Source organism: Rhinopithecus roxellana, chromosome 11 (genome assembly GCF_007565055.1).
Source record: "Rhinopithecus roxellana isolate Shanxi Qingling chromosome 11, ASM756505v1, whole genome shotgun sequence".
In the NCBI taxonomy this organism is placed as follows: Eukaryota; Metazoa; Chordata; class Mammalia; order Primates; family Cercopithecidae; genus Rhinopithecus; species Rhinopithecus roxellana.
In genome coordinates this window covers 71053130-71069075 of record NC_044559.1, presented here as the reverse complement: position 1 = coordinate 71069075, position 15946 = coordinate 71053130, and the positions used below count along the sequence as shown (strand labels likewise).

Below are 15946 nucleotides of genomic sequence, written 5' to 3'. Positions count from 1 at the left end.
TGTAATCCCAATACTTTAGGAGGCTGAGGAGGGAGGATAGCTTGAGCCCAGGAGTTTGAGACCAGCCTGGGTAATGCAGCGAGACCCCATCTCCACAAAAATTTAAACATTAGCCAGGTGTGGTGGCTTGCACCCGTAGTACCAGCTACTTGGGAGGCTGAGGCAAGAGGATCACTTGAGCCATGGAGGCCAAGGCTGCACTGAGCTATGATCACGCCACTGCACTCCAGCCTGGGCAAAGGAGCAAGTCCCTGTCTTAAAAACAAGAACAACAACAACAAAACCACACATTTTCTACCCAGAAAGTACTGTTACAAACAGTACTTTCAAATATTTAAACCACACATACAGAAAAAACCACACACACACATACACATAAAAGAAAACCAACACAACAAGCCCATATTCTGCGCTTATTTTCCTTCCAAACTCATTTTTTCAAAGTTGTTTAACTTAATGACATATCAAAAAGTCTCTGCCTAAGGAAATAACACATGGCATGAAATATCAAGGTAAAATTCAGAGGCAAGCACTTTTCAAAAATGTACACACCTTTGAGTGGTTTTGTCTTTTTAAACTGTAAAATCCAATTTCCCCTGAAAAAAGAGGTGTTGTCTATAAGACACGCTAACCTCAGCCTACCTTCAAATCTCTGTAATCTCCAAGGACTGAGACATTATGAAATTGGACTATCATCAGCTAATCTTGGCAATGGTTGCTGAAGAGATATTATTATACATTATGGAACTTCCTGGAATAGGGAAAAGCACCATGAAAGATTTTCTCACCCATGTATGGGTATGAAAGGGCATTTGAGTACAGTGATTTGGAGTTCTGGAAACAAAGAGACCTGAATTTGGGTTTGAGGTCTGCTACTTACTAACTGGAAAACCATGGGCAAGTTAATCTACCTTTACCAGCTTTAGTTTCTTCATCTGAAAAATGAAAATACTACCACCTCACTCATAGAGTTGCTCTGATAATTTGAAAAGAATATCTACATAAAATATTTAGCATAGTGCCTGACCTCAATGGGTTTCAACAAATGGTAGGACCCACTTACATAATTGCTAATTATGTAAATAAATACTAATTAAAATAACCACAAACAAAACAACTATAGTCTGGAGGTCTACCAGGAGGCTGTGTTTTGTTAAGTCTCATTTAAAAGCCTACTGAGAATGGCACCAGAGTTTCACTCATTCAGATGTCCTGTGAATGACAATGGTCAAGTCGTTGTCCCTAAGTTTCCTTCCACTTCCCTCATTAGTGGAGGCAGTCATCATTAGGACTATTTAGATCCACTAAAGAAGGTTTAGTCACAATCATGTCCCACATTTTTTTACTTAAGGGGTCTATAGGGAAGATATCAGTGTGGATAATTTTCGTAACAGTGATTATCACTCATATGGGAAGGCAATAATTCTAAATCTTGTTCCTACATAACACACCTTAGGGACATACATTCCCATCTGTATTAGTGGTTCCACTGTTTCCATGATTGAGTTGAGGGCTCAATCTACAAACACTTACTGAGTGCCAACTATCAACTGGTTACAGTGTTAGGGATGCAGTGATTCACAAAATCCACATGCTCCTTACCCTTTGGAGAGCTGACCACCTAGAACCGTGTTCTACAACCTTTCATTATCATCCATTTTATATCAAGAACTATTAACATATTTGTGCACAGGTGTATGTTTGCACATAAACAGAGATGCATATAAAAGTTTCACTAAACAATACCCTTACTGGCCGGGCGCGGTGGCTCACGCCTGTAATCCCAGCACATTGGGAGGCCAAGACGGGAGGATCATGAGGTCAGGAGATCGAGACCATCCTGGCTAACACGGTGAAACCTCATCTCTATTAAAAAATACAAAAAAACTAGCTGGGCGTGGTGGTGGGCGCCTGTAATTCCAGTTACTCAGGAGGCTGAGGCAGGAGAATGGCGTGATCCCGGGAGATGGAGCTTGCAGTGAGCCGAGATCGCACCACTACATTCCAGCCTGGTGACAGAGTCTAGACTCCACCTCAAAAAAAAGAAAAAACAAAAACAAAAACAAAAATAAAATACCCTACTGAAATAAGCCAGGTACAGAAAGACAAACACTGCATGTTCTCACTTATATGTGGAAGAGAAAAAAGTTGATCTCACAGAAGTAGAGAACAGAACAATGATTACTAGAGGCTGGGAAAGCTGTGGTGTGGGAGGGTGGTATAGGGAAAGGCTGGTTAACTGATACAAAGGAAAGCTCTAGATTGGAATAATAAGTCCTAGTGTTCTATAGCACTGTAGGGTTACTACAGTTAAATATAATTTATTATATATTTTCAAATAGCTAGAAGAGTATTTTAATGTTCCCAACATAAAGAATAATAAATGTTGGAGGTGATGGATATGTTAATTACCCTGCTCGTGATATAGGAGTTAAGAGAAAACTACTTAGGCAGATAGTGAGGGTAAGGAAGTCCTCAGTAAGGTTTTCCTTTTCAAGAAAGCAGCCCCCAAATCATTTTCTTGTCTAACAAACAGCAGCCAGTAAAATCGAGCTGCAAACATAGACAAGCAAGCTGGAAGCTTGCATGGGTGAATGCCGGCAGCTGTGCCACTAGGAAAAGACCACTTGGGGGCTAGGTAGGTCCAACATGGCAGCTCCATCTTCCCCTTGTCAACCACGTGCACAGTAAGGTGCAAGCAACATGGCACAGGCCAAGCAGAGACCCCATTTGCATAATGAAAGATTAGGGTCAGGTGGCCAGCTTCTTCACATGCTATGTAAACGTCACACCTGGTCCAACCAATCTTTGGGCCCTATGTAAATCAGACACCATCTCTTCAAGCCTGTCTATAAAATCCTGTGTACTCTACTGCAGGCTGGAAGTTCTACTTGGGCACCCCTCTCTCTCACAGGAGAAGGAGCTGTTCTCCTTTCTCTTTCTTTTGCCTATTAAAACGCCACCATTAACCTCACTCCATGTGTGTCCGTGTCCTTGATTTCCTTGGCATGAGGCAATGAACCTCAGGAATTTACCCCAGACATTGACGCTGCTTCACTTGGGGCATTACATCTGGTATACATGTTTTTTGTTTTTTGTTTTTTTTTTGAGACAAGAGTCTCGCTCTGTCGCCCAGGCTGGAGTGCAGTGGCTGGATCTCAGCTCACTGCAAGCTCTGCCTCCCAGGTTTATGCCATTCTCCTGCCTCAGCCTCCCGAGTAGCTGGGACTACAGGTGCCCGCCACCTTGCCCGGCTAGTTTTTTGTATTTTTTAGGAGAGACGGGGTTTCACCGTGTTAGCCAGTGAACACGGGGTTCCACCGTGTTAGTCACGATCTCCTGACCTCGTGATCCGCCCGTCTCGGCCTCCCAAAATGCTGGGATTATAGGCTTGAGCCAACGTGCCCGGCCGGTATACATGTTTTGAAATATCATACTGTACTCTATAAATATATATTCTATCAAATAAATATTGGCCAGGTATGGTGACTCACACCTGTAATCCCAGCACTTTGGGAGGCCACAGCGGGCAGATCACTTGAGGTCAGGATTTCTTTTTTTTTTTTTTTTCCTTTTTCTTTCTTTTTTTTTTTATTATACTTTAAGTTCTAGAGTACATGTGCATAACGTGCAGGTTTGTTACATATGTATACTTGTGCCATCTTGGTGTGCTGCACCCATCAACTCGTCAGCACCCATCAATTCATCATTTATATCATGTATAACTCCCAATGCAATCCCTCCCCCCTCCCCCCTCCCCATGATAGGCCCTGGTGTGTGATGTTCCCCTTCCCGAGTCCAAGTGATCTCATTGTTCAGTTCCCACCTATGAGTGAGAACATGCGGTGTTTGGTTCTCCCTTCTTGTGATAGTTTGCTAAGAATGATGGTTTCCAGCTGCATCCATGTCCCTACAAAGGACGCAAACTCATCCTTTTTTATGGCTGCATAGTATTCCATGGTGTATATGTGCCACATTTTCTTAATCCAGTCTGTCACAGATGGACATTTGGGTTGATTCCAAGTCTTTGCTATTGTGAATAGTGCCGCAATAAACATACGTGTGCATGTGTCTTTGTAGTAGACTAATTTATAATCCTTTGGGTATATACCCAATAGTGGGATGGCTGGGTCATATGGTACATCTAGTTCTAGATCCTTGAGGAATTGCCATACTGTTTTCCATAATGGTTGAACTAGTTTACAATCCCACCAACAGTGTAAAAGTGTTCCTATTTCTCCACATCCTCTCCAACACCTGTTGTTTCCTGACCTTTTAATGATGGCCATTCTAACTGGTGTAAGATGGTATCTCATTGTGGTTTTGATTTGCATTTCTCTGATGGCCAGTGATGATGAGCATTTTTTCATGTGTCTGTTGGCTGTATGAATGTCTTCTTTTGAGAAATGTCTGTTCATATCCTTTGCCCACTTTTTGATGGGGTTGTTTGTTTTTTTCTTGTATATTTGTTTGAGTTCTTTGTAGATTCTGGATATTAGACCTTTGTCAGATGAGTAGATTGCAAAAATTTTCTCCCATTCTGTAGGTTGCCTGTTCACTCTGGTGGTAGTTTCTTTTGCTGTGCAGAAGCTCTTTAGTTTAATTAGATCCCATTTGTCAATTTTGGCTTTTGCTGCCGTTGCTTTTGGTGTTTTAGAAATGAAGTCCTTGCCCATGCCTATGTCCTGAATGGTACTACCTAGATTTTCTTCTAGGGTTTTTATGGTATTAGGTCTAACATTTAAGTCTCTAATCCACCTTGAATTAATCTTCGTATAAGGAGTAAGGAAAGGATGCAGTTTCAGCTTTCTACTTACGGCTAGCCAATTTTCCCAGCACCATTTATTAAATAGGGAATCCTTTCCCCATTTCTTGTTTCTCTCAGGTTTGTCAAAGATCAGATGGCTGTAGATGTGTGGTCTTATTTCTGAGGACTCTGTTCTGTTCCATTGGTCTATATCTCTGTTTTGGTACCAGTACCATGCTGTTTTGGTTACTGTAGCCTTGTAGTGTATAGTTTGAAGTCAGGTAGCGTGACGCCTCCAACTTTGTCCTTTTGACTTAGGATTGTCTTGGCAATGTGGGCTCTTTTTTGGTTCCATATGAACTTTAAAGCAGTTTTTTCCAATTCTGTGAAGAAAGTCATTGGTAGCTTGATGGGGACGGCATTGAATCTATAAATAACCTTGGGCAGTATGGCCATTTTCACGATATTGGTTCTTCCTATCCATGAGCATGGTATGTTCTTCCATTTGTTTGTGTCCTCTTTGATTTCACTGAGCAGTGGTTTGTAGTTCTCCTTGAAGAGGTCCTTTACATCCCTTGTAAGTTGGATTCCTAGGTATTTTATTCTCTTTGAAGCAATTGTGAATGGAAGTTCATTCATGATTTGGCTGTTTGTCTGTTACTGGTGTGTAAGAATGCTTGTGATTTTTGCACATTGATTTTGTATCCTGAGATTTTGTTGAAGTTGCTTATCAGCTTAAGGAGATTTGGGGCTGAGACAATGGGGTTTTCTAAATATACAATCATGTCATCTGCAAACAGGGACAATTTGACTTCTTCTTTTCCTAACTGAATACCCTTGATTTCTTTCTCTTGCCTGATTGCCCTAGCCAGAACTTCCAACACTATGTTGAATAGGAGTGGTGAGAGAGGGCATCCCTGTCTTGTGCCAGTTTTCAAAGGGAATTTTTCCAGTTTTTGCCCATTCAGTATATTAGCTGTGGGTTTGTCATAAATAGCTCTTATTATTTTGAGGTACGTTCCATCAATACCGAATTTATTGAGCGTTTTTAGCATGAAGGGCTGTTGAATTTTGTCAAAAGCCTTTTCTGCATCTATTGAGATAATCATGTGGTTCTTGTCTTTGGTTCTGTTTATATGCTGGATTACGTTTATTGATTTGCGAATGTTGAACCAGCCTTGCATCCCAGGGATGAAGCCCACTTGATCATGGTGGATAAGCTTTTTGATGTGCTGCTGAATCCGGTTTGCCAGTATTTTATTGAGGATTTTTGCATCGATGTTCATCAGGGATATTGGTCTAAAATTCTCTTTTTTTGTTGTGTCTCTGCCAGGCTTTGGCATCAGGATGATGTTGGCCTCATAAAGTGAGTTAGGGAGGATTCCGTCTTTTTCTATTGATTGGAATAGTTTCAGAAGGAATGGTACCAGCTCCTCCTTGTACCTCTGGTAGAATTCAGCTGTGAATCCATCTGGTCCTGGACATTTTTCGTTGGTAGGCTATTAATTGTTGCCTCAATTTCAGAGCCTACTATTGGTCTATTCAGGGATTCAACTTCTTCCTGGTTTAGTCTTGGGAGAGTGTAAGTGTCCAGGAAATTATCCATTTCTTCTAGATTTTCTAGTTGATTTGCGTAGAGGTGTTTATAGTATTCTCTGATGGTAGTTTGTATTTCTGTGGGGTTGGTGGTGATATCCCCTTTATCATTTTTTATTGCGTCTATTTGATTCCTCTCTCTTTTCTTCTTTATTAGTCGTGCTAGTGGTCTGTCAATTTTGTTGATCTTTTCAAAAAACCAACTCCTGGATTCACTGATTTTTTGGAGGGTTTTTTGTGTCTCTATCTCCTTCAGCTCTGCTCTGATCTTAGTTATTTCTTGCCTTCTGATAGCTTTTGAATGTCTTTGCTCTTGCCTCTCTAGTTCTTTTAATTGTGATGTTAGAGTGTCAATTTTAGATCTTTCCTGCTTTCTCTTGTGGGCATTTAGTGCTATAAATTTCCCTCTACACACTGCTTTAAATGTGTCCCAGAGATTCTGGTATGTTGTATCTTTGTTCTCATTGGTTTCAAAGAACATCTTTATTTCTGCTTTCATTTCGTTATGTACTCAGTAGTCATTCAGGAGCAGGTTGTTCAGTTTCCATGTAGTTGAGCGGTTTTGATTGAGTTTCTTAGTCCTGAGTTCTAGTTTGATTGCACTGTGGTCTGAGAGACAGTTTGTTACCATTTCTGTTCTTTTACATTTGCTGAGGAGTGCTTTACTTCCAATTATGTGGTCAATTTTGGAATAAGTGCGATGTGGTGCTGAGAAGAATGTATATTCTGTTGATTTGGGGTGGAGAGTTCTATAGATGTCTATTAGGTCCGCTTGGTGCAGAGATGAGTTCAATTCCTGGATATCCTTGTTAACTTTCTGTCTCGTTGATCTGTCTAACGTTGACAGTGGAGTGTTGAAGTCTCCCATTATTATTGTATGGGAGTCTAAGTCTCTTTGTAAGTCTCTAAGGACTTGCTTTATGAATCTGGGTGCTCCTGTATTGGGTGCATATATATTTAGGAGAGTTAGCTCTTCCTGTTGAATTGATTCCTTTACCATTATGTAATGGCCTTCTTTGTCTCTTTTGATCTTTGATGGTTTAAAGTCTGTTTTATCAGAGACTAGGATTGCAACCCCTGCTTTTTTTTGTTCTCCATTTGCTTGGTAGATCTTCCTCCATCCCTTTATTTTGAGCCTATGTATGTCTCTGCATGTGAGATGGGTCTCCTGAATACAGCAGACTGATGGGTCTTGACTCTTTATCCAGTTTGCCAGTCTGTGTCTTTTAATTGGAGCATTTAGTCCATTGACATTTAAGGTTAATATTGTTATGTGTGAACTTGATCCTGTCATTATGATATTAACTGGTTATTTTGCTCGTTAGTTGATGCAGTTTCTTCCTAAGCCTCGATGGTCTTTACATTTTGGCATGTTTTTGCAATGGCTGGTACCGGTTGTTCCTTTCCATGTTTAGGGCTTCCTTCAGGGTCTCTTGTAAGGCAGGCCTGGTGGTGACAAAATCTCTAAGCATTTGCTTATCTGTAAAGAATTTTATTTCTCCTTCACTTATGAATCTTAGTTTGGCTGGATATGAAACTCTGGGTTGAAAATTCTTTTCTTTAAGAATGTTGAATATTGGCCCCCACTCTCTTCTGGCTTGTAGAGTTTCTGCCGAGAGATCTGCTGTTAGTCTGATGGGCCTCCCTTTGTGGGTAACCCGACCTTTCTCTCTGGCTGCCCTTAAGATTTTTTCCTTCATTTCAACTTTGGTGAATCTGGCAATTATGTGTCTTGGAGTTGCTCTTCTCGAGGAGTATCTTTGTGGCGTTCTCTGTATTTCCTGAATTTGAATGTTGGTCTGCCCTACTAGGTTGGGGAAGTTCTCCTGGATGATATCCTGAAGAGTGTTTTCCAACTTGGTTCCATTTTCCTCCTCACTTTCAGGCACCCCAATCAGACCTAGATTTGGTCTTTTTACATAATCCCATACTTCTTGCAGGCTTTGTTCATTTCTTTTTCTTCTTTTTTCTTTTGGTTTCTCTTCTCGCTTCATTTCATTCATTTGATCCTCAATCGCTGATACTCTTTCTTCCAGTTGATTGAATCGGTTACTGAAGCTTGTGCATTTGTCACGTATTTCTCGTGTCATGGTTTTCATCTCTGTCATTTCGTTTATGATCTTCTCTGCATTAATTAGTCTAGCTGTCAATTCTTCCACTCTTTTTTCAAGATTTTTAGTTTCTTTGCGCTGGGTACGTAATTCCTCCTTTAGCTCTGAGAAGTTTGATTGACTGAAGCCTTCTTCTCTCATCTCGTCAAAATCATTCTCTGACCAGCTTTGATCCGTTGCTGGCGATGGGCTGCGCTCCTTTGCAGGGGGAGATGCGCTCTTATTTTTTGAATTTCCAGCTTTTCTGCCCTGCTTTTCCCCCATCTTTGTGGTTTTATCTGTCTCTGGTCTTTGATGATGGTGATGTACTGATGGGGTTTTGGTATAGGTGTCCTTCCTGTTTGATAGTTTTCCTTCTGACAGTCAGGACCCTCAGCTGTAGGTCTGTTGGAGATTGCTTGAGGTCCACTCCAGACCCTGTTTGCCTGGGTATCAGCAGCAGAGGTTGCAGAAGATAGAATATTGATGAACAGTGAGTGTACCTGTCTGATTCTTACTTTGGAAGCTTCCTCTCGGGGTGTACTCCACCCTGTGAGGTGTGGGGTGTCAGACTGCCCCTAGTGGGGGATGTCTCCCAGTTAGCCTACTCAGGGTTCAGGGACCCACTTGAGCAGGCAGTCCGTCCCTTCTCAGATCTCAACCTCCGTGTTGGGAGATCCACTGCTCTCTTCAAAGCTGTCAGACAGAGTCGTTTGCGTCTGCAGAGGTTCTGCTGCCTTTTTGTTGTTGTTGTTGTTTTTAGCTGTGCCCTGTCCCCAGAGGTGGAGTCTACAGAGGCAGGCAGGTTTCCTTGAGCTGCTGTGAGCTCCACCCAGTTCGAGCTTCCCAGCAGCTTTGTTTACCTACTTAAGCCTCAGCAATGGCGGGCGCCCCTCCCCCAGCCTCGCTGCTGCCTTGGGTTAGATCGCAGACTGCTGTGTTAGCAATGAGGGAGGCTCTGTGGGCGTGGGACCCTCCCGGCCAGGTGTGGGATATATTCTCCTGGTGTGCCCGTTTGCTTAAAGCACAATATTGGGGTGGGAGTTACCCGATTTTCCAGGTGTTATGTGTCTCAGTTCCCCTGGCTAGGAAATGGGATTCCCTTCCCCCTTGCACTTCCCAGGTGAGGCGATGCCTCGCCCTGCTTCAGCTTTCGCTGGTCGGGCTGCAGCAGCTGACCAGCACCGATTGTCCGGCACTCCCTAGTGAGATGACCCCAGTACCTCAGTTGAAAATGCAGAAATCACCTGTCTTCTGTGTCGCTGGCACTGGGAGTTGGAGACTGGAGCTGTTCCTATTCGGCCATCTTGCTCCGCCCCCCCCCCCCGCCCCCGCCCCCGCTGAGGTCAGGATTTCAAGACCAGCCTGGCCAACACGGTGAAACTCTGTCTCTACTAAAAATACACACAAAAAAATTAGCTGGCTAGGCGTGGTGGCTCACGCCTGTAATCCCAGGAGTTCGGGAGGCTGAAGTGGGTGGAATACCTGAGGTCGGGAGTTCAAGACCAGCCTGGCCAACATGGAGAAACCCTGTCTCTACTAAAAATACAAAATTAGCCAGGCGTGGTGGTCGTGGGTGCCTTGTAATCCCAGTCACTCGGGAGGCTGAGCCAGGACAACTGCTTGAACCTGGGAGGTGGAGGCTGTGGTGAGCCGAGATTGCACCATTGCACTCCAGCCTGGGCAACAAGAGCAAAACTCCATCTCAAATAATAATAATAATAATAATAATAATAGTAATAATAATAATTAGCTGGGCATGGTAGTGTGTGCCTGTAGTCCCAGGCACTGAGGAGGCTGAGGCAGGAGAACTGCTTGAACCCGGGAGGCAGAGGTTGCCATGAGGTGAAATTGCACTACTTCACTCCAGCCTGGGTAACAGAGTGAGATTCTGTCTCAAAAAATACAAAATAAATGTAATTTAATAACAAACAATGCCCTTACACTCTATTTTTTTAACCTAGTTGGGTTATTTTACTACTGGCTACGACCCACTAACCTAACACCTGACACATGAATAGGCTGCAACCCACCATTGGAAACACTTTGGTCCAGCATGGCATGCCCTGCCATGCATTTTCCCTGCCCTCAGCCCTTTAAGTGCAACTATGTTAAAGCCCTCAACTAACTAGTTCACTATGAACACCCAAAAAAAGTGTGAGCATACTCAACAAAACATTTTCTTCTGGAAAAAACAAAATGAACTGTCTACTATTTTTCTCATGCTAACATTTTCTATTAGATATCTACTTGTTCTGATAAAATGTAACCAAAAACAATAAAAACTCACGGAATTCTAAAGATTCTTTTGTTGATTCTGGGAGGAAGAGAATGGTTGAACTTGGTGCCAAATTGCCTCCAAACCAGGAAACATCAAGCAACCCAGTCAATGCCTCTCATTCCTGCTAGTCCTGGGGTTTCATAAGTCATCATGCAACTTGCAGAGATTAGTTCCTATCACTTGGTTGAACTCTGCAATAAACCTTCATTCATGTTGACCTCAGTTATTTGAAATTTGGCTTAAAAACTTGAAACAATTTTTTACTCACTGTTTTAGTCTGTTTTCATAGTGCAATAAAGAAACACCTGAGACTGGGTAATTTACAAAGGAAAGAGCTTTAATTGACCCACAGTTCTGCACGCCTGGGGAGGCCTCAGGAAACTTACAATCATGGTGGAAGGGAAAGCAGGCACATCTTACATGGCAGCAGGGGACAGAGAGCGTGGGAAGGAAGAACTGTCAACAGTTTTAAACTCATCAGATCTTGTGAGAACTCATTCACTATCATGAGAACAGTGTGGAATTAAACCACCCCCATGATCCAATCACCTCCCACCAGATCACTCCCTTGACACATGGGGACAAAGGGGATTACAATCTGAGATAAGACCTGGGTGGGGACACACAGCCAAACCATACCATTTACCGTTTACCTTTGCCAGTCTAAGAAGAGACTGATAAGGAGATTAAGAGCAAAAGAAGACTGTGAGAAAAATGTTTACCTGTTTAAGAAAACAAACTTATCTAGCATCATGAAGCTCACAACACAATATACCAGTGTGATAAATTCTCATTACAAATCATTTTTATCTATTTCTTAAAGCAGATCTGGCAGGACTTCTATTTGGCAAAACATTCAAATTTGTTAAGAATGCAATTTGTACTTTAATGAAGCTTCACTTATTTTAAAATACTAAGGCTATGATTCAGAATAGCATGTTAAAAATTTTAATGAGTGCTTGAAGTTATTCTGTTGGTAAGGGTGTATGGTATTAAACACCTTAATCCTTAAATACTGGTTTCACAGGCACAAACCTCAAATTTTTCAACGTACAGGAGACTGCTCTAGTATTCTCACTCTAAGAGTTAGAGTCAGTTAGATTTTTTATCCACTCAAAATAAATTTACATTATACAGAATACCAAATGCTTTGTTTTTCTCAATTATGACTCTCTTTAAGACAATTCTATAGTCACCGATTTAAATGTCCATTATACTGAACCTTAAATGCCCCGTTCTCTCCAGCTCTAATGCGGATTCAACCTTCCAACAATTTCCAATACTCTAGAGATGTTTTAAAAAATTCTAGGGCAAGGCCTTGAAAAATTACCAATTGGGTACAATGTTCACTATCTGTGTAACAGTAACACTAAAAGCCCAATCTCCACCAGTATGCAATAAACTCATGTAAAAAAACATTCACATGTACCCCTGAATCTAAAATTTAAAGTTTAAATAATTCTATAGTTTCTTAGTTTATATCATAAAACATGCACTTACCTAAAATGCTCTGTGCACATGAAAATATTTCTATTACTTTTCCCCCCACTATATTCCATCTAGAATACAGTCACAGAAGAATGAAAGGGGAGTGAAAGGTAAGAAAAGTGAGATAAGAAAGGGAGGAGGGAAGGGAATGGACAAAAATTAGATGGTCTTTTATCCAACATTTAGCACAGGCACAGAATAATGAGGTTGTCATCACTCTAAACTAATCCACGTTAACTGACTACAAAGATGATAGAACAATGAAATTAATGCATCCATAAAAATGTAGTTCTAGAGATGCCAAGATGGGCATTATCCAGAAGTGACTGTAGAAGGACTCTGCCTGTTACGCACTGCCTTCAGAACACGTGGTCTTCTTAGTGACTAAATCATGATATTTCCATGTTAGATGGTGAGATTTGTGTTTCCTCACAAATCTCAGCCTGACCATAAGAACAAGCAGTGAAACTTGTTAAATATAGCAGCTCCCACTACCAGCCTCAGAACTACTGAGCCAGCATCTTTAAAGGAGAAGAATCTGACCTCGCTAACTGATGCCAAATTCAGGCTGTTGGCTGCTTTTCTTGCCAGGCAGCTTCCTACCAGCGCTTCAAGCAAGTGAGCCATACAGCCACTCAAACAGCAGCTCTGGATATAGGATTAATGGCTTAAAAAATAAAGTTTAGACAGAGCTATGGAAGCTAATTTAGGAAACACAGGACTAAATTCCAGTAAGGTAAAGAAGGGGGCAAACTGGTAACAGTGGCTATGAAAAATGTTTGTCTAGGCTCAAATATTTAGCCAACATGCATTTTAGAAACTCAAAAGTGACATGCAACACAAACCTATGGCTGTACTGTCTCTAGCACAGCCTGGGGATTATGTATATATTCCAAAGTTTCACATCACCATGGGATTTTTAATGTAATTATCACCCAAAATATGGCATGAGTCCCTAAATACATTTATATTCTTGGGTCTCCTGAATAATAATAATCTGGAATGAAAAAGCATTAAAACCAACAATTCCTTCCTCTATAACACTCAGGGGTGAGAAGGAACAGCCACATCAGATGAAAGAGCAAATAATTACCTTCTAACATTCCTCCTGCCATTTTCATTTCATATTTATTAAATACAAATTTTGGTCCAAAAATTGCATCTCTGAAGTGAATCATTTAAAAAATAATATAGGTATACACATACCAGGGATATTAGCCAAAAACTGATTCAGCAGCTGTGTGCTTAAATGATAAGAGCAACTCAAGTAAATTCTGAACAGTAAATTCCTCTGAGGCAAACTTCGGATTCTCTCTCTTCCATGTGCTCTTTAAGTGCATTCTGTGCATCATATAGTAGTATATACATCCATAACACTTCATAAATAATACAAAATAAAATGATGCCTGTAGATCCAGGCCTGAAGGGATCAATTCTTAGGCACAATTCCAAAGGTTAATTTTAACCATGTGGAAATTATGTCAAACGCCGTAGAATGTACTGCTGAAATATTCTTAATTCCAAAGCAAAATATATAATCAAAATGTACAATATAGTTGGCCATTCTGAATGGGTTAAGTGCCAATGACAAGAAACCAACGAATAAAATCTATTCATCTCCGTATTTTCTGAAATGTCTAATGTTGTCACCACATTTTGAACAAAAACTAAACAGTTCTCAGTTTCTCAGGATAATGGCATAGGGAGAGGAAAACAACAGCATGGATACTGCAAGAGAATAAGACATAAAATGTTATCTGGAATTGTTTTAATGTTCACGTTTTCTTGGGGATTTTCTTCGGAGACTGATTAAGTTGCATTTTTATTAGGCTAGTAATAAAGCTAATTTTATTCTTTAAGTAAAAATGCCTGACAATAGGGAAAGAAGATTTAGTCTACGTTCAAGTTCCAATTTACTCAAGTAGTAGGACAGAAATTTTTAAATGCTGCAAATAGCTAGATAATCCATGAACGTCAGTTTCTTCTTCTGCATGATGAGTACAAAACATTCCAACATACCACAAAAATTATTGAAGATTAATTAAGAATATATTCTACACCACTTGAGAAATACAAGTTTATACAAAGATACAGAATTGCACTTGCAAATTCACCATGTCTTCTTATGATTGTTTAGCATATAAGTTCCCAATTCCTTGCCGCCCATGATAACAATTAAAAAGGTAACAAGGCTGAGTGCGGTGGCTCACACCTGTAATCCCAACACTCTGGAAGATCAAGGCAGGAGAGTTGCTTGAACTCAGGGGTTCAAGACCAGCCTGAGCAACACATAGTGGAATTCCGTCTCTACAAAAAACGCAAACATCAGCCAAGCATGGTGGTGTGTGCCTATAGTCCCAGCTACTCAAGTCTGTGGTGGGAGGATGGCTTGAGCCTGGGAGGGTAAGGCTGCAGTGAGCCATGATCATGCCACTGGGTGACAGAGTGAGACCCCGTCTCAAAACAACAACAACAAAAAGTAACAAGAAAGGAGTTTCTATAGGAATTCCTGTCAATTCAAGTCCAGCTAACAACACTCACTAAATAACTAAAATAATTTTTATTCCATGTGATGAGTTAACTCTAATGAAATGCAATTAAAAGAAGGCAAAACTGGACTGAAGTAAGAAAGGAAACTGAGAAATCTTGCAATGTTATCATTTAGCAGTAAATCATGGGGAGAAGGGGCAGCAAATATGAAACTAAACAGCAACAATAAGAAAGCCAGACCATGATGGATAATGCTCAGACTGCAATTTTTTTTAATTGTTTGATGGTATTTGTCATTATATCCTGACAACTACATGCATCTGCATTCTTCTAATGAAATATACTCAACAAAGTTTGTTGAGACTAAGGTCATATTTTAAAAACTATCCATAAAAATATATACTAGCAGGTCACATTTGAAAATACTATGTAATCCAGGAAGAAAACTAAGGAGGCCTTTATTTTCATTTCTGAACATCTATACATTGTGTAGTGTCCCATAGGGTAAAACCAGGCAAGGGAAACACTCAGCCTAAAAGGGAAATCTAATGGGTTCTTTGCTGTCTGACAGATGAAGACAAGCAGCACTCGAGACCTGAAATCTAAGGTTCATATCATACTGGAAGGAAAAAAAAAAGCAGCTATTAAACCTGTGTAGTACATAAAAAAGAACTCTGAAATATAAACAATAGAAATTTATGTGTTAAAAACATGTGAAGAGTTACCATGACTCATGATATCAATCGAATGAGCACCCTTGAAATCACAGGTTGTTGTATCTTTTTACATTTCTATCATAATGTTAATAGTTAATATTTTTCTGTTGCTGGATAAAAAACTATATATTATTTTTAATCATGAAAATCCTCCTGAAAGAATTCTACTTAACAAATATTTTGGGACAAAAGTGTTAAGAATAAATGTTAGTTTTTTCCCCAGCAAACCTGCAGTGATTCCATAATCTCAGTTATCAAAACCACCTATTTCTCGCTCTCTCACAATTTACCTTTCTTGGATTTGGCTCCGATCTTCAGTTTTGACGGCCAAGCAATCTGCGTATTTGTTTCCTCCATGATCTGTAGCCAAAATTGAGAGAAATATTGACTCAATTAAAAAATTGTATTTACAGATAAGATTTTTCACACACAAAAAAGTTTATTTTCAAGTTCCTAGCTTCATGTGATACAAAATGATCTCATTTGAAAACAATGCAAAGAAAAAAAAATCCTCGGGGGGAAAAAGATTTTTTATAAG

General features: G+C 40.4%; 1 protein-coding gene across 3 annotated transcripts in view; it reads right to left on the bottom strand.

The window, feature by feature from the left end:
* Positions 1-15946, bottom strand: part of BICC1 (BicC family RNA binding protein 1) — a 328457-nt gene that overhangs the window by 121226 nt on the left and 191285 nt on the right. For all 3 annotated transcript variants that reach the window (XM_030941415.1, XM_030941416.1, XM_030941417.1), the window contains exon 3: positions 15699-15768. In XM_030941415.1, coding sequence (XP_030797275.1) covers positions 15699-15768 — 70 coding nt within the window. The remainder of the gene's footprint in view (positions 1-15698; positions 15769-15946) is intronic.